Source organism: Oryctolagus cuniculus, chromosome 15 (genome assembly GCF_051225735.1).
Source record: "Oryctolagus cuniculus isolate XC-2025 breed Fujian yellow rabbit chromosome 15, ASM5122573v1, whole genome shotgun sequence".
Classification (NCBI taxonomy): Eukaryota; Metazoa; Chordata; class Mammalia; order Lagomorpha; family Leporidae; genus Oryctolagus; species Oryctolagus cuniculus.
Window position 1 is genome coordinate 28,246,196 of NC_142881.1, and position 21,957 is coordinate 28,268,152.

The window sequence follows — 21,957 nt, forward strand, 5'->3', positions numbered from 1 at the left end:
GTTACCACATAAATGCAAATTACAACTGCAAGGAAATACCACTACCCACACACTCAACTACCTGTCATTTTTAAAAATACTGACAATTGTACTGTGAAGGACATGGAAAAATGGAACTCTCACACATTGTCAGTGAAAATGCAAACTGCTGTCCCTAAATGCCACTTTGGGAAACAATCTGGTAGTTTCTTTTAAATTTAAATATACACTTACCAGAAGATCCAGAAATAATATTCTTCGATAATCACCCAAGAGAAATGAAAACAAGTATGGACACAGAAAAGCCTGCACAGAAATCAACAAAAGCTGGAAACATCCCTAAAACCATAACTGATGAATGAATTAACAAACTGATTCATCTACACAATGGAATCCTTTTCAGCAATAAAAAAGTACTGACACAAGCAACAACGTGGATAAATCTCAAATGAAGTGAAAAAGCCAAACACCAAAGGCCACACAGAGTATGCCTTTAAGAAGGTGAAACTGTAGGGAGAGAAATCAGATGGACATCTGTGAACAGCTGTATGCTGAGTGTGGGGTGTATGCTAATACGAAGGGGCATGAAAGTATGGGGGGGTGATAGAAATGTATTATACTCTGGTTGTAGTGGTGGTTACACAACTGTAATATCATGGAATTACATTTTAAGAGGGGTAAATTTTGTTGCATGTAAATTACAGCTCAAAAACCAGATTTAGTTGGACTAACTGTAAATGAGTGAAAGTGCGTATTTTAAAAGACAGGTGTTGAACATGCAAGTAAGTATGTCTGGTGATGAAATAATAAACTTTAAATCCTACAGGAGAGACAAAAGCAATGTCTCTCTTCCCCAGAGACAGGACCACCTAAGCGCTGACTCAGGATTTAGAACACTGGGCTTCAAATGCTTGCTCCCGTCTCCTCCCTGAGGCATGTGCGATTCTGTCCACACTGCGGGCCTAGCTATTTTCTTTTGGAAGCAGCATTTACAAACCCAGGCCCTTGGCTTACAACACGTTAAAGAATGTAGTGCTTTTGAAGGTGACATTCCCCCTTTTGCCTCACTCCCTTTCCCAGTGTCAAACTGGTCAGATGAGGAAGTGTACAGGGAACAGAAGAGATGGGACTCAGGTTGCTGCAGGACTGATGGTCTGACCAGGGAGTTCACACAGATTCCCAGGGCACTTTTTGCACGCACAGGTGTGCAGGTCCTCAGATTCTGGACAGGTTCCAATCTGAGTGATTATATTCTCTCTCCCTTAGTACCCCCTGCTGCTTCTGGTGGAAACAGAATTCTTATTCACTTCCTGTTCAATTGTTGCGTGGAGTTGCTGTGCACCTGTTAAACAGCTGCCACATTCCTCCCCCATACAGTCTCTAACGCACTTTTGGATGAAAGGCACTAGATCAACATATTTTATTGTCAAGGATCGGTTACATTTCTACTTAATAGTAGATTTTGAGGGTTCTAAGTATCAAATCCAGGTCTACACATGCTATGGAAATAGCACATCAATGTTCAGTTTCTTGCCCTACCTGCTCTCCAACCTCCTCAAACAAAAAAGTTCTTACCACAAGGGTCCGCAGACAAAGTGTTCCTGCAGGAGCACGGGGATCTAAAGCAGCCACAAGATCCCACACTTTAATTTTCCTAAAGATAAAAAAGGGACAAAAGTTTTAGCTAAAAGAAAAGTTAAGGGAACACAGGGAAGAGCAACCAAAAGTCATGGTTTAATAAATACAATGGTTAGTATAGTTTAGATGCTAAAATCCAGCTCACAGGAATATAAATGAATTTACTGTTTTAGAGACTTAGTCCTTGCTAAGTTTCATTCTTGGATAAAGGTTATTAATAAGGGAAGATGTATTTATTTAACCTAAAAGTGAGAATCTGGTCAGCTTTAACCAACTGAAGATAGTTCATGGTAAAGTTACGCCTTAATTTGAAGTCAAGAGGGGATCTTGTACATCTGACTTAGATGTTAATGACTTAACATCGTTACTTAGACCTAGAAACCTGCAACTTTGAGCCATCCTCTTTCCGGCCAGTTCTAAGAATGGTCTAGGGGGCCGGCGCCGTGGCTCACTAGGCTAACCTCCACCTTGGGGCGTCGGCACACCAGGTTCTAGTCCCAGTCGGGGCGCCGGATTCTGTCCCGGTTGCCCCTCTTCCAGGCCAGCTCTCTGCTGTGGCCCGGGAGTGCAGTGGAGGATGGCCCAAGTGCTTGGGCCCTGCACCCCATGGGAGACCAGGATAAGTACCTGGCTCCTGCCATCAGATCAGCGCGGTACACCGGCCGCGGCGGCCATTGGAGGGTGAACCAACGGCAAAAGGAAGACCTTTCTCTCTGTCTCTCTCTCTCACTGTCCACTCTGCCTGTCCAAAAAAAAAAAAAAAAAAAAAAAAAAAAGAACAGTCTAGGTCACATGTAGCACCTCTGGGGTTTATAGAAGCAAACACAAATTTTGATCTTAGTAAGCAAAGTCTAGCCCTTCTAGAAATCATTTATAGGCCATGTATCCTCAAGGTATCCAACAAACAAAACCCAAGAGAGGGGAGTTCAGATGAAAGCCAGGGCAATGGGAAAATACAACTCTGACCCAGCTGGAATATGTCATTGCACTGTGAACAATTTCCCAAGGGTATGACAGCGATGTCTGACGCAAAACAGAGGAAATAAGTTGGTCATACTTCCGTTCCTTCAGTTGGCTGAATACATCAGAAGAGCCAGCTCATGGACTAAAATTATGCTGAATTAATTTTTGATATTTACAAAGCTGCCAACGTTTGAACTGCAGCCTTCTACCCTCCAGAAATCAGCCACTTTGATGGGAAGAAATGATAAAGAACGCTTCACAAGTGACTGTACTTTCTTCTGAATGTACTCTGTGTAGAGTGTTCTTAGGGATCCATTCACAACATGAGTGGATTCTCTAACCATCAGGCTGAGGCAAATAAAGATTGCTGAACTCATTACAAATGAGATGTTACAAGTAATGACAAGAGAACTGGACTTTCAGGAATTATTCAGAGATCAAAGTAAGAAAGATCAAAATTCAAGACCTCATTGCACTAAGCCTCAAAGACTGACCTCCAGTGCTTCCATTTTACAATCAGTTATCATTTTACATGCATATCCTGTTCAACTGAGTTTGTCTGGTCTTTTGTCTTAAGAGAGAAACACAAATCTATAACCAAAATATTAATGAATATCATGTGCAAACAAGTGCAATAAAATGTTGATAAGAATGTTTTAGAAAAACAGTAAACAAGGAGAGACTACTATAGAGATACAAGAAATATTTTATCAAAGCTTTTCTGTGTCATCTATAAGCTTTGAGAGACAAGAAAAGGTCCTATTTAACATTGAAAACCATTAAGATTAAGATGTGCATTTAAGCCAGTTAGCAACTCACCCGTCATAGGCCCCGCTGACTATCCTCTTGTTATCAAACCGAATACAACGCACCAACTCTTCATGGCCTTCTAACACTCGCAAACACGCGCCACATTCTATGTCCCACAATCTGGAAGAGAACATTGAGTCAAATTAATTTCCATCTGTTCTTTTCTGAGCCTGGAATGTTATAATACACTTCACACATCTTTTCAAAATCCACAAAAAGAAATCAATCACCACCCATACAACAATGCAGCACTTTCAACACAATTTATTTCCTTTCTGCCACAGAACTCAGGCAGAAAAATGTGTAAGTTCAAACACAGTATGCATTTTAAAGCACAATGCTTTATATAATCCTGTAACCAGGTTCTCACAGATATAAAAGGATGAATTCCATGCACACAGTTGCATGAGAATTCCATGCACACAGGAAGGAAATGACCCAGCCTAAAATCACCAATAAGAATGTGACGCAGAGCATCAGTGACATGTGGCCCTCACAAAGCACCCCCACTTCTGCCATTGAGACTGCAAACTTTACCCAGCATTCAGGCCAGTCTTTCTCATACCATGGGAACGCAGTCAGCTCTCAACTCCGAAACCGTCTGCTTTTCTTAAATGTGAGGTTAGTAACTTGATCTTTTTGTTTTTAGTATTTTTTTTTCATTCTTTTAATATTTCACTGAAGGGAGAGGATAGAGAAATTCTTCCATATTTTACTATCTGTACCATTCACTTTTGTAATCTGCACCATAATTTCTTTTTTTCTTTTTTTTTAAAGATTTATTTATTTGAAAGGCAGAGTTAGAGAGGCAGAGAGGAGAGAGAGAGGTCTTCGATCCACTGATTCACTCCCCAAATGGCCACAAAGAACAGGGCTGAGCCGGGCCGAAGCCAGGAGTCTGGAGCTTCTTCCAGGTCTCCCACGTGGGTGCAGGGAGGGGCCCAAGCACTGGCCATCTTCCACTGCTTTCCCAGGCCATAGCAGAGAGCTGGATTGGAAGTGGAGCAAGCGGACCTGAACCGGTGCCCATATGGGATGTCGACAGTGTAGGTGGAGGCTTTATCTGCTACGCCATAGCGCCGGCCCTGGAATCTTCATGATTTCAAAGACAGGTAACTCTGGTCAGTCATGAAATGTTAAGACAAAACTTCATGAAGCTGACATTGCCTTATAAATAAGCAGCTGCCTGCAGTGCCAGCATCCTTTTTCGGAATGCCAGACTGAGTCCAGGCTGCCCTGCTTCTGATCCAGCTCCCTGTTAATGCACCTGGGAAAGCAGCAGAAGATGGCTCCAGTGTTTGAGGTCCTGCCACACATGTGGGAGATGGGGATAAAGTTCCTGGCTCCTCACTCTAGCCAGGCTTAGCCTTTGTCCCAGCAGTTGTGGCCATTTGGGGAGCGAACCAGTGGATACATAAGTGGCTCTCTCTCTTTCTCTTTGTTGCTCTGCCTTTCAAAAAATAAGTATTTTTTAAAAGAACGAAATCTCACAATTTCTAATGGGAAAACAAATCCTTTCCCCCTTCTTTTTCTTTCTTTTTTAAAAAGTCATGGCAAAGAGAAAAAACTTAGTACAATTTATTTTATTTACTGGGGAGACAGACAGACAGAGATCTTCCATTGCTGATGCACTCCCTAAATTGCCTATAACAGCCAGGACGAGGCGAGGCTGAAGCCGAGAGTCCAGAACTCAATTCAGGTCCATCACATGGGTGGGAGGGATCCAAGCACTTAAGCCATCAACCACTGCCTCCCAGGGTGCACATTTATCAGGAAGTTCACATTAACAAGAAGATGGAATGGGAAGAGGAGCTGGGATACCACTCTGATGTGGGATGCAGGCATCCCAAGTGACATGTTAACAGCTGCACCAAATGGCCACTCCACCAGGAGAAATTTACGAGAGAGGCTTCAGCTTCCATCTGCGTGTCTGTCTTCCTTACTTCCTTACTCAAGCAGTACCTTTGAAACAGGTTTACCTGGTGATATAACTATTACAGGAAGGCAACACACCAACAAAAGCCTGACTTGTGCTGCCTCTCCACTTGGGGCAAACTTTTGAGCCATTAATAAGCGGTAGAAAAGGTGCAAACATAAGCCTGGGTGAAGAAACTGTACAATTCATGCCCAAATAATGAGTGGGAAGGTAATATGGATCCATCTCGGAAAGAGCACCTGCCACTCACCTGATAGTGTTGTCAGAGGAGCCGCTCACAACCAGCCTGTCTCTGTACTGCAAACAGGCAATGCCTCGTTTGTGTCCATTTAAGGTCCTTACAAATTCACAAGTACTTGTGTTCCATACCTGAAACAGAAAATAGCTTTGAGCAGTTGATTTGATGTGTTAACTGGTAAGATATATGGCAACTGGTGTCTTGGAGAAACAAAGAAACAGGAATGAACCAATCCAGGAAGCCAAAATTTCAAACAAACAAAGCAAAACAGAAGACAAGTTTAATTCATGGTAACTTAAGGTTAATTTTTAGCTGGCTGTTACCATTAGAGGATTCTTCAAGTTGATTTATGGAGTTAGTCCAGTCTTGCAGATTTATTTTCTTGAACTGATATTTATCCCTGTTCTCATACTCACCAATATTTATAGGAAATATTTAGTCAAAATTGCTAATCTGAACTAAATCAAGTTATTCTACTGTGACATTTAAATATGAAATTGTCTTTGATCAAATTTTCATATGAGCTCCCTTATCCTTAGTTGAAGATTTACTGAAAAATGCCTCATTACCTTTATAGTTCTATCCCCAGATGCAGAAACGATGTACTTGTCATCAAAATCTACAACATTGACAGCAGCTCGGTGTCCAACCAGCACCCTCCGGAGGGTAATGTCAGTTGGGGACGCCATATCCCATACAGCAATGGAACGATCTTTGGAGCAGGTCACCATCATGCCGTTATTGAAACGCAAGTGCAGAACTGCTTCACAATGGTGAATCAATGTGTTTAGCATTTCTCCTGTATTTACATCCCACACTCTGAAAGGGATATCTGAGATTTAGATGGTGCTCTACTACTATCTGTTACTCTACTTGCCCATCATGCTCCCCCCACCTCCGTATTTTCATGGGAAGTGTTACACCTACTGCTGCTTCTGCATGCTGAGGTTGAGCTTAGGTAGAGAAGTACCAATGGACCACAGGGCAGTGGTAGATTGAGACTGGGCTGGATGAGGAGTATGGGAAAAGGAAGGGGATATGATGCTAACAGTGTTGAATCTTCAAGATACACCACTTGACATCAGGCAAGTGGTGGGAGGTAGAGAGGTAGCAGCCACTATCACCTAAGAATTTGGCTGACTACAAGATTAACAAAAACTTCTGACATTCAACTTGATACCATTAATATGATATACGTTTTAAACAAGGAAATCTGGCTAACAACAGCAGCGATAGTGCTCGTCCCACAAACAGCTTCATGAACATTAACGACATAGGCCAGCCACAGCTTAGTAATGTGACCTTGGGTTTGATTACCATGGATCTTAGGTTTCATCACACAAGGCCAAAGGGCAAAATTACCCAGACTCTGAGCCCCCATTTCTGAGCTTTGAAAGAGGCAGGGGTCAAGAAAAGCCCTTTCATTGTAAATATGGGACCCTTGGATAGCTCGAGAATTTTGTGTGACGAGGTTTTTTCAGTTTGTTTTTCCATATTTTTGTGTATTTCAGTTTTATAACATTTAATCTCTTCTTTCCAGTTCAACCCTCTTTTTTAGAAAATCATTTTTCCTCTTATCCTATACATGATTTGGCATCTATAATGGCTCAAGCTCCATGAGGCACTCCACAAGCAATGTTAAGCATAGAAAACTATGAGGACTGAGTTTACTATGCCTGCAAGTCAAAAGAAACAGGATCAGCCTTTTCTATTCCCGAAGGATAACTGGAAATGGTAAACATTTAGAGAATCTAACAATGTTGTTAACCATTTTTTCCTAGTATTTTTTTTAAGTTACTTTTGATGCATTGTGTTTGCTAAATCCTTCAGCTTAAGGCAAAATCCCTAAAAGAGGTTTCTAGCAGTGCTGCTGGTACCCCGCACTCAGCTGTGCTGGACTCCAGCAGTACAATGGCTATGTCATCGAACCCCTGCTGCCCCGGAAGTGGGGGGAGAGCAGGGGAAGGGCTGGCAGAGGGGGAGCATCGCCCACCTGCGCACATCTTAAAGGAGATGAGGCATGCCTGTGACACAGTTACAGCCACCAGAAAGGAAAGCTTCATCCCATTCACGCCACTCCCTGGTGAAGTGGGTTTTTTTAAGGGATGTAAGGTTTGCCATACAGACAAGAAGGGTTTCTATAATGGATGATTCTCCAAATTCAAATAGAATGTGTAGCTTTTTTTTTTTTTTTGACAGGCAGAGTGGACAGTGAGAGAGAGAGAGACAGAGAGAAAGGTCTTCCTTTGCCGTTGGATCACCCTCCAATGGCCGCCGCTGCAGCCGGCGCACCGCGCTGATCCGATGGCAGGAGCCAGGATCTAGGTGCTTTTTCCTGGTCTCCCATGGGGTGCAGGGCCCAAGCACCTGGGCCATCCTCCACTGCACTCCCTGGCCATAGCAGAGAGCTGGCCTGGAAGAGGGGCAACCGGGACAGAATCCGGCGCCCCAACCGGGACTAGAACCCGGTGTGCCGGCGCCGCAAGGTGGAGGATTAGCCTATTGAGCTTTTTAAGATGTGCAAGAATGTAAACTTAGCTTAATCATTTCTAAATCAAATTTTTTAGTTTTAGATTGACACACATGTTGGGGAGGGCGCACAGTTTATTCTTCAGTTTCAGAACTGCATTCATGCAGACACATACAAAATTACTAACCATGACAAAGAACAGAGCAGATCTGAGGTTTCAGAGTTCAAAAGAGCATTTGAAATTTTCTACCTGACCGTGGAATCCGATGATCCAGTTATGATCACCCTCTCGTCATACTGCAGACACAGGACAGAACCCGTGTGGCCCGTGAGAATTCGCTTGCATTCCAATGTGCTTTTATCCCATATCTAGGATGGCAAACAAGATCCTTTTGATCACAGTGATAATGGGGTGCTGTGGAGACTTGTTGGCTCTATTATGTGGTTGATTCCCCCAAAGAATCAAAGCCCAGAGGAGTGTGGAATGCATTCTTTTCTATAGGTATGGTTAAGCACCTATACATATGTAGCTTCAGCACTAATGCAAACTTTATCCTTTTCATTAAGTAACAGGGCAGCCTATAATTACGTGAGGACTCAAAGAGCAATAGCTTAATCAGTTTATTTCAAGAAGAGAAGTTAACCCTAGCACTCTTTGTACGCTCTCCTAGGCAAAAAGGAGTTGTCTGTCCTTTGGTGAAGGGTGAACAATCTAAAATTCCTGCTTACTTCCTAGAAATAATGCTTAAGAGATGACGCTTGAGCTGCGTTTTGAATGTAGTGACTCTCACTCTCTTAGCTACCCTACCAACTGAAGAGACTTTACCTTGATTGTGTTGTCTCGAAGGCCGCTTACTATTTTCTGATCATCGTACTGTAAGCAGTAAACTCCTTTGCTTGTTTCACTTCGGCAGTGAATTCTCTGTAAGCTATGTCTTCCACACCTCCAGTTAGATTCTATTGTCTGCGGGGTAGGAACAGTGAAGAGGTAGTTGGCAGGAAAGGACCACACCCAAACTCCTCTGACTTTAATGGCAACAATGGCCCAGAGTGTTTCAATCTATGGACTACATAAAACCTAGGGCAAACTACAAATGCCATTTTACAAAGCTACAATTTAAACTTCTAAAACATTTTTCAATTGTGAGATAATTTAAAGTTCATTTTCTAGAACTTTCCTGTATATAACTCATTCAGTTAAATAATACATCTGGTAGAGAGAAACTATTCACCCAGAGAGGGCAAGCTATAAAGGAAGTGAGCTTATGTGTGCAGCGTTCCTCTTACACCTGGCGGCCGTTTCTACTAATGAACTTGCATGAAGGTTCAATTCAGAAGACATCTGAACACCAGCTAATGAGTGCATATTTAACACCCTCACTGCTATTGTGTGAAGGAATTTGTCTCTCTCATTCATTTATTTATCTACCAGAAAACAATGTTTAAGAGTTTCACAAAATCTGCCTGGCAACTTACTATATTCAACTTACCTATTCAGTTGTAAAGATATTGGTTTTTAACACCTATCAGTAAGCTTTAATGGTGTAACAATGACGTTTTGAAGAATGCTAATGACTCTCTACCATTTGGCAAATACCCCAAAAAAATACAGATCCTTACCTCAATGTCTTGTATAATTTTAGGATAAAGTGCTCTATAAAAAGAGTTAGGAGGAGCATTCCCATCAGGAGGTTTGTTTTTGAATAAATACTGTCCCCTAAAAAACAATAAATATTTCTCAGTGAAAAATCATAATACTACACACTGGCAAAGAGCTTCATTATTTCTTCAAGGTGTTTTCAGTTACCATTCTATAATATTTCCCCAAGTAGCTGGGAGAAATATGAAGTTAAGCCTGATTTCAGGAATCCCATGTCAAGAAGTAACTTTCTGGGCTCTATGGTATTTGGCCAACATTGATTTGCTGTTGAGTAAAACATGATTATTTCCAGCAGAGCGCATCACAGCACTAGGCCTTTAGGAATATTGTGTCAACAGAGTATGTATAATAAGAATTTACCTATTAGTCTATTAAACTTCTATACAAATTCACTGGCCTTATTCTTTGAAAATTTTGTTAGTGATGGGAAGTATTATATTTGAATTAACACATGCCCCATAGCCTTTTTCCCTTGAGTGAAGTGGTACCAGTGCCAGTAGAGCCCAGCATGGTGCGGCAGTAATGCCGCTGCATGGATATCACTTTTTCTAGGTTCTCATTTGTGTGAGGTAAGGGGTGTGGGCTGTTCAATCACCCAAGCTGCTGGTGATCAGTGTAGCCATGCTTTAAGAGGAGTGGTTTGGTTTATTTCAATAGAAAATGAAGGGATCACAGGAGTGTCCAGCACCAGGCAGCAAAAAATATGCAAAGAAATGCCTCAGAACACTGTGCTGTCAGTCAGGTGTGGGGCAGGCAACTGACTTTCACAGGTGTGCTCCTGGCTATGCGCACACACACACATCCACTTTACTGCCTTTCCTTGATTCCAAAAAGCAATATTTGTTAGCATCTCCTTCCCTATGACAGCACATCTCTGGAATACTCATATCCCAAGCTAGATCTTTGCTACAAAAAAAAATCAGTAAATGGCAATCACTTCCTGCTGGGTAAAAAATTTAATTCCTCATCCTGAAGTTAAGGACCCACCAAACACGGTGTGGAAGCTAGTAAACCCCACTATGGGTGTACTAACTGCTGTTCTCACTGGCACTGTGCCTTGCAAAGTGCAGACAGGCAGAAATGCCTCTGAGTGTAATCCTGGCACCAGAGAAATCATGTTTTCTCTGGGCCAGTCATCCACTCCTCCCTCAATAGCTCCATTACAATATAATTAATTGTTCAATGTCTCCAGGAGTGCTTCTTTCCTGCCCTCTCCCTATTGTACACCTTGAATATTAGTCGAGGAAATGTCCTATCAGGAAGAAAGTTGGCTCTGAGTTCTATGTTAATATAGAAAAGAAAATCTGCAATGGAAAGGCCAAAATACTTTTTAAAAAGGGGACTAAATGAAACATCATAGATCAGTATAAAGAAAAGGGCAAATAAGATACAGTATAAAATAGTTCTGGACTGAAGGTACTCTTCTATGAATGATCTTATTTCATAAGCACTGTGCAGGCAAAGAACAGACTTAGAATGAGAGCATTCCAGGTCTGAGTCCAGGTCTGAGACCGGAGCCCGAACTGCTTTCTGCTTCTCAGTGCCCACTACTCTTGAGATCTTCTCTTCCTTTTAATCCATGGCAATCACATCCAGGCACTCCAGGTTCCTCTGCATCAATAATGGCACTATCTCTGTATGTTAAGTAAAGAGACCTCATATACATTCTTGATCACTGTATTTACCATGCCTTGCTAAAGTATTTGAACTTCTTCAAATCATAGGTGCTAAAAAAGGGGGGTTAGGTGTTGAAGACTGGCTTATCTTAGTCTGTTTTAAGTCAAAACCTTTTATGGTGGAAGCTCTTTGACAACTGGGACCACTTCTATGTGAAATGCCTACTACCTATGAGAGTGTGAGTACATGATAAATGTTAAATATTAAATTCAGAATGTTACCATAAAATGTGATCTGCTGATTAAAAAAATGGACTTTTCCCAAGTGGTCTTTTATTATACTTTTAAGAGTTACCATTACTGAGGGAAGAGAACAGAACCAGTATTATTTAAGAGAGAAAACAGCAGAGTTCATGTCCTGGGGCAGACTATCAAATCCACCTAGACATAAAACACAGTGGCTGGGGCCTGTGGTGTACTGTAGAAGGTTAAGCCTCTGCCTGCAGCGTCAGCAGACATTTGAGCCCCCGCTGCTCTCCACTTCCAATCCAGCTCCCTGCTAATGCACCTGGGAAAGCAGCAGAAGATGGCCCCAAGTACTTGAGGCCCTGTATTCATGTCAGGGACACAGAAGCAGCTCCTGTCTCCTGGCTTTGGCCTGGCCCAGCTCTGCCATTGTGGCCATTTGAGGAGTGAGCCAGTGAGTAGAAGATACTTTCTCTCTCTCTCTCTCTCTCTCCTTTTCTATCTCTGCCTTTCAAATAGATAAATAAATAAGTCTTTAAAAAAAATCACAAGAAATAAAACCAAACACAGTGGCAGAGTGGAAGCTAAATCTTAGTGATCCAAAGCTTTATTACAAAACTACAGGGGCCAGTGCTGTGGCGTGGTGGGTAAAGCCTCTACCTGCAATCCTGGAATCCCATATGGGTACCAGTTTGAGTCCCTGCTGCTCCACTTCCGATCCAGCTCCCTGTTAATGTGCCTGGGAAAGCAGTGGAGGATGGCCCAAGTGCACCCATGTGGCAAACCCAGAGGAAGTTCTTGGCTCTGGACTGGCCCAGATGTAGCCACTGTGGCCACTTGGGGAGTGAACCAGCAGATGGAAGACCTCTCTCCCTCTTTCTCTGTAACTCTGGTTTCCAAATAAATAAATAAATCTCTAAAAACAAAACAAAACCCTGTATCTGTTTATTCATTTCTGGTTAGAAGAAGTGGGAGACACTTTCACAGACAGCACATGGGGCAGGGTATAACCAGAAAGGCTTTGTCAATGCAGCAGGCTTGCTAAGACCACTTCAGAGAAGAAATTGAGAAGCCGATCACAGATTATTTTTAAAAAGTAAAGGAGGAAAACTAACAGGGAAAAAAGGCAACATGTAGAAACGGAAGTAGCAACAAGAAGGTCAGGCGAGTACTGGAGGTCTTAACAGGGTGAACAAGCATTTGCAACTTCATTGGGGCCTAATCAAGAAGACAAATGTGGTCAAAGACAAAGAAGAAACCAGGCAGGCATGGGTTTCTGTGAAGAGACAGGAAAGAGTGGCAATTGGTGCTGAACCCTGGATAATTTTTAGCTAGACTATCACACACTTTTTTCAAAGGCCAAACGTCATCTTTCCAGTGATACTAGTTTTGCGTTCTCTGTAACTACTGTAGATTTCGGCTTAGTGCCAGCCCTAAGCAAAACTGGGGAGCCTGCTTTTACTTCTGGCATTTTCACAGCCATCTGCTAAGACTGCCCATTTCCTGTTCTCCCTGCCTGCAAAAGGAGACTTCATAAACTCTCAATGTCTACTGAAAGCTCACTGTCATTTACTGTTCAAATAGGAACAAAATGTATTTTAACAGGGAACAAAACCTTTATACCCCAGGGGATGAACCTCTGTAACTGAATTCCAGGTCAGTAGTTAATGGGAAGACAGTTTTTTGTGATGTTCTGAGGGGCAGAGAAATTTTCCCAGCTGCTCTAGTCTTCCCATGGAAGCAACTGCTTGCTGTATTTCTTTTTTTTTTTTTTTTTTTTTGACAGGCAGAGTGGACAGTGAGAGAGAGAGAGAGACAGAGAGAAAGGTCTTCCTTTTGCCGTTGGTTCACCCTCCAATGGCCACCGCGGCTAGCGCGCTGCGGCCGGCGCACCGCGCTGATCCGATGGCAGGAGCCAGGTACTTATCCTGGTCTCCCATGGGGTGCAGGGCCCAAGCACTTGGGCCATCCTCCACTGCACTCCCGGGCCACAGCAAAGAGCTGGCCTGGAAGAGGGGCAACCGGGACAGAATCTGGCACCCCGACCAGGACTAGAACCCGGTGTGCCGGCGCCGCAGGCGGAGGATTAGCCTAGTGAGCCGCAGCGCCGGCCCTTGCTGTATTTCTAAGGCTAGTGCAGGTACTTAAGCAAAATGGACTCTGAATGTCACCTAACTGTATACTTCGTTTCTTTATTATACACATTAAGAGTTTATTTTCTGGACCTAACTATATACTTAGTTTCTTTGTTATACATGTAAAGCATTTATTTTCTGTACCTAACTGTATACTTAGTTTCTTTGTTATACACCTTAAGAGTTTATTTTCTGGAAGGGTGTTGTGGTACAGACAGTTAAGCCACAGCTTGTGATACTGGCATTCCATATCAGAGTGCTAGGTGATCCAGCTGAAAAGCCCATGAGAGTATTTCAGGCATGGAAAGCCAAGAAACTCTGGCAAAAAAAAAAGACCTAAATGAAGGATCTCCGCGAGTGAGATCCCAGTGGAAAGACCTGACTATTATTCTTCTGATCCAGCTTTCTACTAATGTTCCTGAGAGGCAGCGGATGATGGCCCAAGAACCTGGGTTCTCTATGAGGGAGATCTAGATGGGAGTTCTGGGCTCCTGGCTTCAGCCTAGCCCAGCCCTAGCTGTTGCAGACATTCAGGAAGTGAACTTGAGGACAGAAGATCCCCTCCCCTCACTCTTGGTCACTCCGTCTTTCAAATAAATTTAAAAAAAGATTATTTATTTTAAAGTTCAAATTACAGAGAAAGATGGGGGGAGTGGGAGGCGGGGAGAGAGAGGTCTTCCATCCGCTGGTTCACTCCCCAGATGGCCACAATGGTAGGGCTGAGCCAAGCTAAAGCCAGGATCCCAGAACTCCCATCTGGATCTCCCTCTTGGTTGGCAAGAACCCAGGTTCTTGGGCCATCATCTGCTGTCTGCCAGGAGCATTCTCCGGTCTCCCACATGAGTGGCAGGGGCCCAACCACTTGGGCCATCTTCTGCTGCTTTTCCCAGGCCATTAGCAGGGAGCTGGATTGGAAATGGTGCAGCCAGGATACAAATCTGCACCCATATGAGATGACGGTGTCACAGATGGCAGCGTCCCCCGCTATGCCACAATGCCACATCTTTTTTATACAATTATTACATAGACAAAGATCTGTTTGGTGTTTCATTCCCTTCATTGAGAGGAAAATTTTTAAGTCTTTTTAATTGCTAGAATGATTGAAATCTCTGAAGCAGTTGGTATATATACACACATACACACACACACACACACACACATATATATATATATATCACGTGTTAATGAATTTCAAAGACAGAAAAAAAGGGGGATAGTTAGATTTTGGTGAAAATTCTAATCCAAAGCGCGTATTTTAAAAAGTATTCTCCATTCTTAACTGTTTTAGATCTCTTTATGATCCAGATAAACAACTTAAAAATTAAGTTGGAAGGGCAAAAATGAATATGCATATACCTATTATCAGTCTTTCTATCAGCTAAAACATTTATTATGTCACCTTTCTTAATGAATGACTCATGCTTGACTTCATATAGTACCATTCTAGAAACATACTTAGGAAGAAAATTATATAAAGAAAGAGGTTACCAGAAGTTCTAATGAATGGTTAAGAGAACAACAACAAAACTGGTGAAATCTCTTAGGCTCTAACTACATGAGGGTACTTCAAAGTTTACAGAAAACAGAATTAAAGTTAAGTGTATCTTGGTAAAAATTTTTTTTAGATCCATGCATATGAGTATAATACCTTAGTGAATTCAAAATCAAGTAAGAAATCACGAGAAAACCCAAATCTTAAGAAGAAATAATGATTTATACTAATTTTTTTATTCTTTCTGACAGCTAGAGTTCTTATTTTAGTTGGACATAAAATATACTCTTTTGTTACAAAGGTAAAAAAAATGGAGGAATGGGCTAAAGGCAAGAAATCTGAAAAAACAAAATGCTCACTTGTCCTGGGTTTTTACAGAGGAAAGCTTGATCTGATGGCTTCCATGTGATTCAAACTCATTTGCTTGCCTTATAAATTACTTATCAGCCCTTCTGCAAGATACTAATTTCTGCCTAGAGAAACAGGATGGCTGATCAGTGTTCTATTATTTTTTGCCAAGCAGTATTAACACATTGTGATGTCATTTTATGAGTGACGGGTCAGAAGAAAAACCGCTGAGTGCATGAGCAACTATTTTCTATTTTTAGCTGCAAATCAGTAAAATCACTGTAGTAAGTGGTAAGTGATTGGTTCACTGTTCCCAACAACCTTCCAGTGGCAAGACGGCTGGGCCCTAACACTCTCTGATTGTTAAGCAAGTTAAAAGGCTCACCACCCTCTTCGTTCTGCCAGGCCTCTCCACAGAGAATCTGTCCTGACCATTCTCTCGATGAGTTTCTTCCATAACATGCCATCAGACGTCACTCGGTACCATTCCTTGCACACAAGTTCAGCAGCACATAACGATTTGGCATCCAGGTATGACAGAATGTTCTCAGCAATATGATCCAAACCCCGTGCTTTCAGTGGGGAGGGGAGAAGGCAAAGAGAAAGAATAAAGGGGATAGTGAATGATTTTTCACAAAAGGTCCTTTAAAACAGAATAGCATTTGTTCTGTTATGAAGTCATATCATTGTCCCCAGCGTAGTCCAGTTGCTCTTTCAAACAGAGGCTTGGGTAAAATGAGTGTCAATAATTTTTCCATAAGGTTACAGAAATGAACAGTATTTTCCATCTTCCTTTAGATAAGGAAGTTAAAGCTAACAACCAGCAACCCCTCCAAGACATTAAAAATAAAAAGGATTCCAGAAAACAATTCACATCTATCTATATGGATTTCAGCACTAGGGGATGTTCTATGGATGGCATCTCAAACTCTGATTCAGACCCCCCCAAATCTCTATATTAGGTCCATTTCTCATTCTGTTTCTATTACTGCTGCAATTCCAAAGCTATTCAGTAGAAGAAATATCCTTTAAATGTACTGGGGGAGAAACACTAAGGCAGAATGTGCTGGGTTATAGAATTTGGGGCATGCAGAAAGGAGGAGAAGAAGGAAATACAGAATGGTATAGGAATACCCCAAGAGGAAAGAAAGTGAGGTATGCTTCATTTCAGATGTTTCAAAAAAGAAAAAAAAAAAAAAAAAGCTGTGTGAGAATAGCTGCTGCTATAAAACCTAAATGACAGTTGACCAAAAGTGGAAAAAAAAATCCAGACCAATAGACAACTTGGTAAGCATCTCAGAGGATATTCTGCAGGATGTGCAGAGGAAAAGAGTAAAGAGTAGATCTTGGCTTGGGTAAACCTGACAGCCACTCAAATCTGCACTGGGGTCCCAGTGGAAAAGCTCCTACACGACAGGATGATCGCACTAAAAAAATCTTTGGGCTTCTGTTCTAAGTTCAAAAACGAGTCAAAAACAATGAAGGCTATTTCTCTTTACAGGTTATATATTACAAAGACTTAAATAGTTCAGAAGGATTCCATTATGCCCTGACTCCAGTAGACATAAATTTAACAAACAGGAGAGCACCACATTTCATTTTTGTGCCTTTCCCCAAATTATACAGACACACTTTGATGTGATTAGCAACAATCCAAATATGCTTAAACATTTTTCTAATTATAAAGATTGTATGGATATCAGTCACATCTTCTAGCAGACTTGGGAAAGAAGGCATTAAACGGATCTTGTTTGGCTGGCATCACATGTTCATATTTAAGCATAAGCAGATGGAGGCATCCATCACCTAATTCTTATTAAAGAAACATGATGATAAGCCAATTACAGACACAGGACTTATAAAATACATCATGTAAAATCCAGTGATGGCACAATTCCTGAATCTTTACACTGGAAGTTTCTCCGTCGTCACAAGTTGCCAAAACGCCTTCCTGTGTTTTAGTAGCTGACATCAAGTTGCTCCTGATCACTTACTACGTACCCATAAGTCTTGGGAAGTAATTTCACCAAACACTCCAAACAAAACCATTACATTAATGGATTAGAGGCATTTCTGAAGTAGATGGTTTACTAAACGTAGCCAGATGGTGTAGGTTTCTAAGTTTAAATGTCCATAAAGCATTAAACTGATGATTTAATACCTCACCGAGTGGTCAGCAGACACATTGTGGGGATCAGTATGGAACAAAGAATACGCAGGTCTCATCAACTCCTGTTCAATTCTTAGTAGTGTAAGCTTGAGATAGTAGTATGTCTCAGTGACTGGGGAAAACACAGTAATGAAGTACACACAGACTGTACAAAGAAAACTACTCGCCTGTGGCTAAAACAAAAGCCAGTGAGTGAAGAGGGGGCAAAAATCTATTTAATAAAAGATACAGATAAAATTCGGCTTTAAGAAGTGGCTATTTTCTGGGGAGCCAGTGCTGTGGAGTAGCGGGTAAAGCCGCCTCCTGCAGTGCCAGCACCCCATATGGTGCCGGTTCGAGTCCTGGCTGCTCCTCTTCCGATCCAGTTCTCTACTATGGCCTGGGAAAGCAGTGGAGGATGGCACAAGTGCAAAACATTTTTTTTTTTTTTTTTAAAGATCTACGAGGGTTCAGGAGCCCAAGCACCTGAGCCATGTTCCACTGCTTTCCGGCCATAGCAGAAAGTTGGATTGGAAGTGGAGCAGCTGGGACTTGAACCAGCACCCAATTGGGATGCCGGCACTGCAGGCAGCGACTTTACCTGCTACACCACAGTGCCAGCCCTTTTGGAAGACTTAATAGTAGTTCTCTCTGAATGGCTGGATTCTGGGACATGTTATTTTTATAGTTTATACTCTTATTTTTACAGTTTATACTCTTTTTTTTTTTTTTTTTTTGGACAGGCAGAGTTAGACAGTGAGAGAGACAGAGACAGAGAGAGAGGTCTTCCTTTTCCTTTGGTTCACCCCCTAAATGGCTGCTACGGCCCGCACGCTGCCCTGATCGGAAGCCAAGAGTCAGGTGCTTCCTCCTGGTCTCCCATGCGGGTGCAGGGCCCAAGCACTTGGGCCAACCTCCACTGCCTTCCCGGGCCACAGCAGAGAGCTGGACTGGAAGAGGAGCAACTGGGACAGAATCCGGCGCCCCAACCGGGACTAGAACCCGGGGTGCCGGTGCCGCAGGCGGAGAATTAGCCAAGTGAGCCGCGGAGCCGGCCAATAGTTTATACTCTTTAACACATAAGAGAATCTTTTATTTTCCTACAAAAACTTTCCCTCCAAATACTGGTAACTTTGTAGTGTTCTAGAATACCAGTAAGCATTAAGAAAAATCCCAGAAAAGTATTTAAGTATCATTTATATAGAGCCGCTGCCTTTTTTTTTTTTTTTTTAATATTTATTTATTTGAAAGGCAGATTTACAGAGAGAAGGAGATACAGAGAGATCTTCCATCTTCTGCTTCACTCCCCAAATGGCCACAATGGCCGGAACTGGGCTGGTCTGAAGCCAGGAGCCAAGAGTTTCTCCTGGGTCTTCCACATGGGTCCAGGGGCCCAAGACCTTGGGCCATCTTCTACTGCTTTCCCAGGCCATAGCAGGGAGCTGGATTGTAAGAGGCGCAGCCAGGACATGAACTGACGCCCATATGAGATGCCAGTGCCAAGGCAGAGGCTTAGCCTACTGTGCCATAGCACCAGCCCCTAAACAGAGCCTTCTAAGTATATAAATTAACATAATCTTGAAACTAAGTCACATTATAAAAGACAAACCTCTAAAGGGTGACACCTTATAAAAAGTTTTATGCAGTCCCATGTAAGGGTAAAAAGAAGGTGAACATAAGGGCACGAGGTAAGAAAGACAGGGTAAAGAAGAGTCTATTTTAAGAGCTTGATTTTTTATTTTTAATTTCAAGAAGATACAATTAAACAACTAAACTTATAAAATTAAGACCAAAAAAAAAAAAAAAAAAAAGAGAGAGAGAGAGAGAGAGATGAGGGGGCAGGTGTTTGGCCTACCAATTAAGATGCCTATGTCCCATATAAAAGTGCTTCCGTTCACATTCTAGCTCTGCTCCTGACTCCAGTTCTTGCTGATGCAGACCCGGGGAGGCAGCCATGACGACTCATCTAGCCAGGTTCTTGCCATCCATATGGCAGACATGGATTGAGTTCCTGGTTCCAAACTTTGGCCTGGCACAGCCCCAGTTGTTGTGGGCATTTGTGGAGTATAGCAGTTGATGGGAGCCCTGTCTCTCCTTTTGCCTCCAAAAAATTAAAAAGTGGCTTTCACAAAAAACAGAGATGTATAGCAAAAGATTCAGCTCCACCATCATTGTAACAAATTAATAGTTTACAAACACACATACATACACAAAGTAACAAACAAAAAGCCCAAATACACACACACACACACACACACACACACATACCTGGCAAAGCAGTTATAAAATCTCTCTGCAACATAGGTTTAAGATATGAGTTTATGTGCCCATGCTGGTAATGACACATTTGGGATATCAGATGTTCCACAAACTCCACTTGATCAGATTCTGACCACTGCTCAAAATACTTGACACAGAGTTCCTTTTCCTTCTCATAGCTTGCTGAGAGTTTCCGTTGCTTGGGCACAATCATACTGGAAGTGCCATTGGCAAGTTTTGTCTGTGGAAAAGGGAGATGAAAAGAAACATAAGGTAAGTATGGAAAATGAGGGAAACATTTAATTTTAAGTTGTGGCATGCTATGTTATGTCTATATGATTTTTTAAAAAGATTTATTTATTTATTTGAAAGGCAAAATTACAAAGAGGGAGAGACAGAAAAGGGTGCGGGGTGAGCGAGAGAGGGAGAAATATTTTCCATCTGTTGGATCACTCCCCAAATGGCTGCAGTGGCCAGGGCTGGGCAAGTCCAAGGCGGAAGCCAGGAACCCCTTCCTGTTCTCTTACTTCTACTTGGGTGGCAGGGGCCCAAGCACATGGGCCATCTTCTGCTGCTTTCCTAGGAGCGATAGGGGGAGTTGGGTCAGAATTGGATTAGTGGGCCCTTGAGCTGATGCCCCTATGGTATGCCAGTTAATGCAGTGGTGGCTTAACCCACTGGGCCACAACGCTGGGCCGGCTATCTACCTGACTGTGCCCACTCTCACTCTGTTAGTGATTACACATTTGTGAACAGCAACTACAGAGATACTGAGGTACACTGGTAAGCCAGAAATGCTGCTGAAGACTAAGTCATTTCCAGAAGTTCACAGCGAGACGTTACTATCTGGAGGTACACAGATGAAAACTGAAAGCTGAAAACATTTTCTCAGTCCTAGCAAGCCGAAGAGTGATTTTACTTTCCTTGCATATGATCAGTGACAGGACGTTTAGACAATTACTTTCTCAAAACCTTGTTTTTAATAGTCAAATAAGATGTCCTCCACAGAAAGAAAGGTCAAGGAATATTTTCAGACACTGTGGTACTTCTACTTTTTTTCTTCCCCAGATCATATCTCCACAGTCAACAAATTATATGCCATGAAACTGTTAATTTATTCATTGTGGGGCTGGAGTTGTGATGAAGCAGGTAAAGCTGCTGCTGGCATCCCATACGGGTGCTGTTTCAGTTCCCGTCTGCTCCACTTCCGATCCAGCTCCCTACTGATCTCCTGCTGATAGCAGCAGGAGATGGCTCAATTGCTTGGGCCCCAAACTCACATGGGAGCCCCGAAGAAGCTCCTGGCTCCTGGCTTTGGCCTGGCCCAGCCCCAGCTGTTGTGGCCATTTGGCTAGTGAGCCAGTGGATGGAAGATCTCTGTCTCTTCCTCTGTGTAACTCTTTCAAATCAATAAATACTTTTTAAAAATAATTTATTCATTGTTTATGAGTATGTACAAAGTGTCAAACACTGTCCTTGGTGCCAGAAATATAACAACAAACAAAAATGACAGTCTATCATTACAACATATATTCTAGCACAAGGGGCACATTAAAAAACCTAAGCAAATACGGGGAGATGACATTTGGCCTAGGAGTTAAGATGCCTGTCTCCTACACTGGAGTGTCTAGGTTCCATTCCTGACTTTAGCTCCTGATTTCAGTTTCCTGTTAATGCTAACTCTGGGACGCAGTTGTGATGGCTCAAGTAATTGGATTCTTGGCCACCATAAGGGAGACCTGGATTGTGTTCCTGGATCCCTAGCTTCAGCCCTGGGCTAGCCCCCAGTTATTGCAGGCATTTAAGGGGTGAACCAGCAGCCGGCGCCGCGGCTCACTAGGCTAATCCTCCGCCTAGCGGCGCCGGCACACCGGGTTCTAGTCCCGGTCGGGGCGCCGGATTCTGTCCCGGTTGCCCCTCTTCCAGGCCAGCTCTTTACTGTGGCCAGGGAGTGCAGTGGAGGATGGCCCAGGTGCTTGGAGGGTGAACCAACGGCAAAGGAAGACCTTTCTCTCTGT

The 21,957-nt window shown here is 42.6% G+C and overlaps 1 protein-coding gene across 30 annotated transcripts in view; it reads right to left on the reverse strand.

Annotated features, from left to right (window-relative positions):
* BTRC (beta-transducin repeat containing E3 ubiquitin protein ligase) overlaps window positions 1-21,957 on the reverse strand; it is a 218,483-nt gene that overhangs the window by 19,192 nt on the left and 177,334 nt on the right. For all 30 annotated transcript variants that reach the window (XR_007911097.3, XR_016221989.1, XM_008270377.5 and 27 more), the window contains 9 exons: window positions 19,949-20,180; window positions 15,917-16,103; window positions 9,655-9,751; window positions 8,861-8,998; window positions 8,285-8,403; window positions 6,134-6,383; window positions 5,577-5,695; window positions 3,400-3,510; window positions 1,555-1,633 (listed from right to left, as the gene is read on the reverse strand). Coding sequence is in view for 28 of the 30 variants with exons in the window: in XM_008270377.5 (XP_008268599.1) it covers window positions 1,555-1,633; window positions 3,400-3,510; window positions 5,577-5,695; window positions 6,134-6,383; window positions 8,285-8,403; window positions 8,861-8,998; window positions 9,655-9,751; window positions 15,917-16,103; window positions 19,949-20,180 (1,332 nt within the window). In the remaining 2 variants the exon portion in view is untranslated. The remainder of the gene's footprint in view (window positions 1-1,554; window positions 1,634-3,399; window positions 3,511-5,576; window positions 5,696-6,133; window positions 6,384-8,284; window positions 8,404-8,860; window positions 8,999-9,654; window positions 9,752-15,916; window positions 16,104-19,948; window positions 20,181-21,957) is intronic.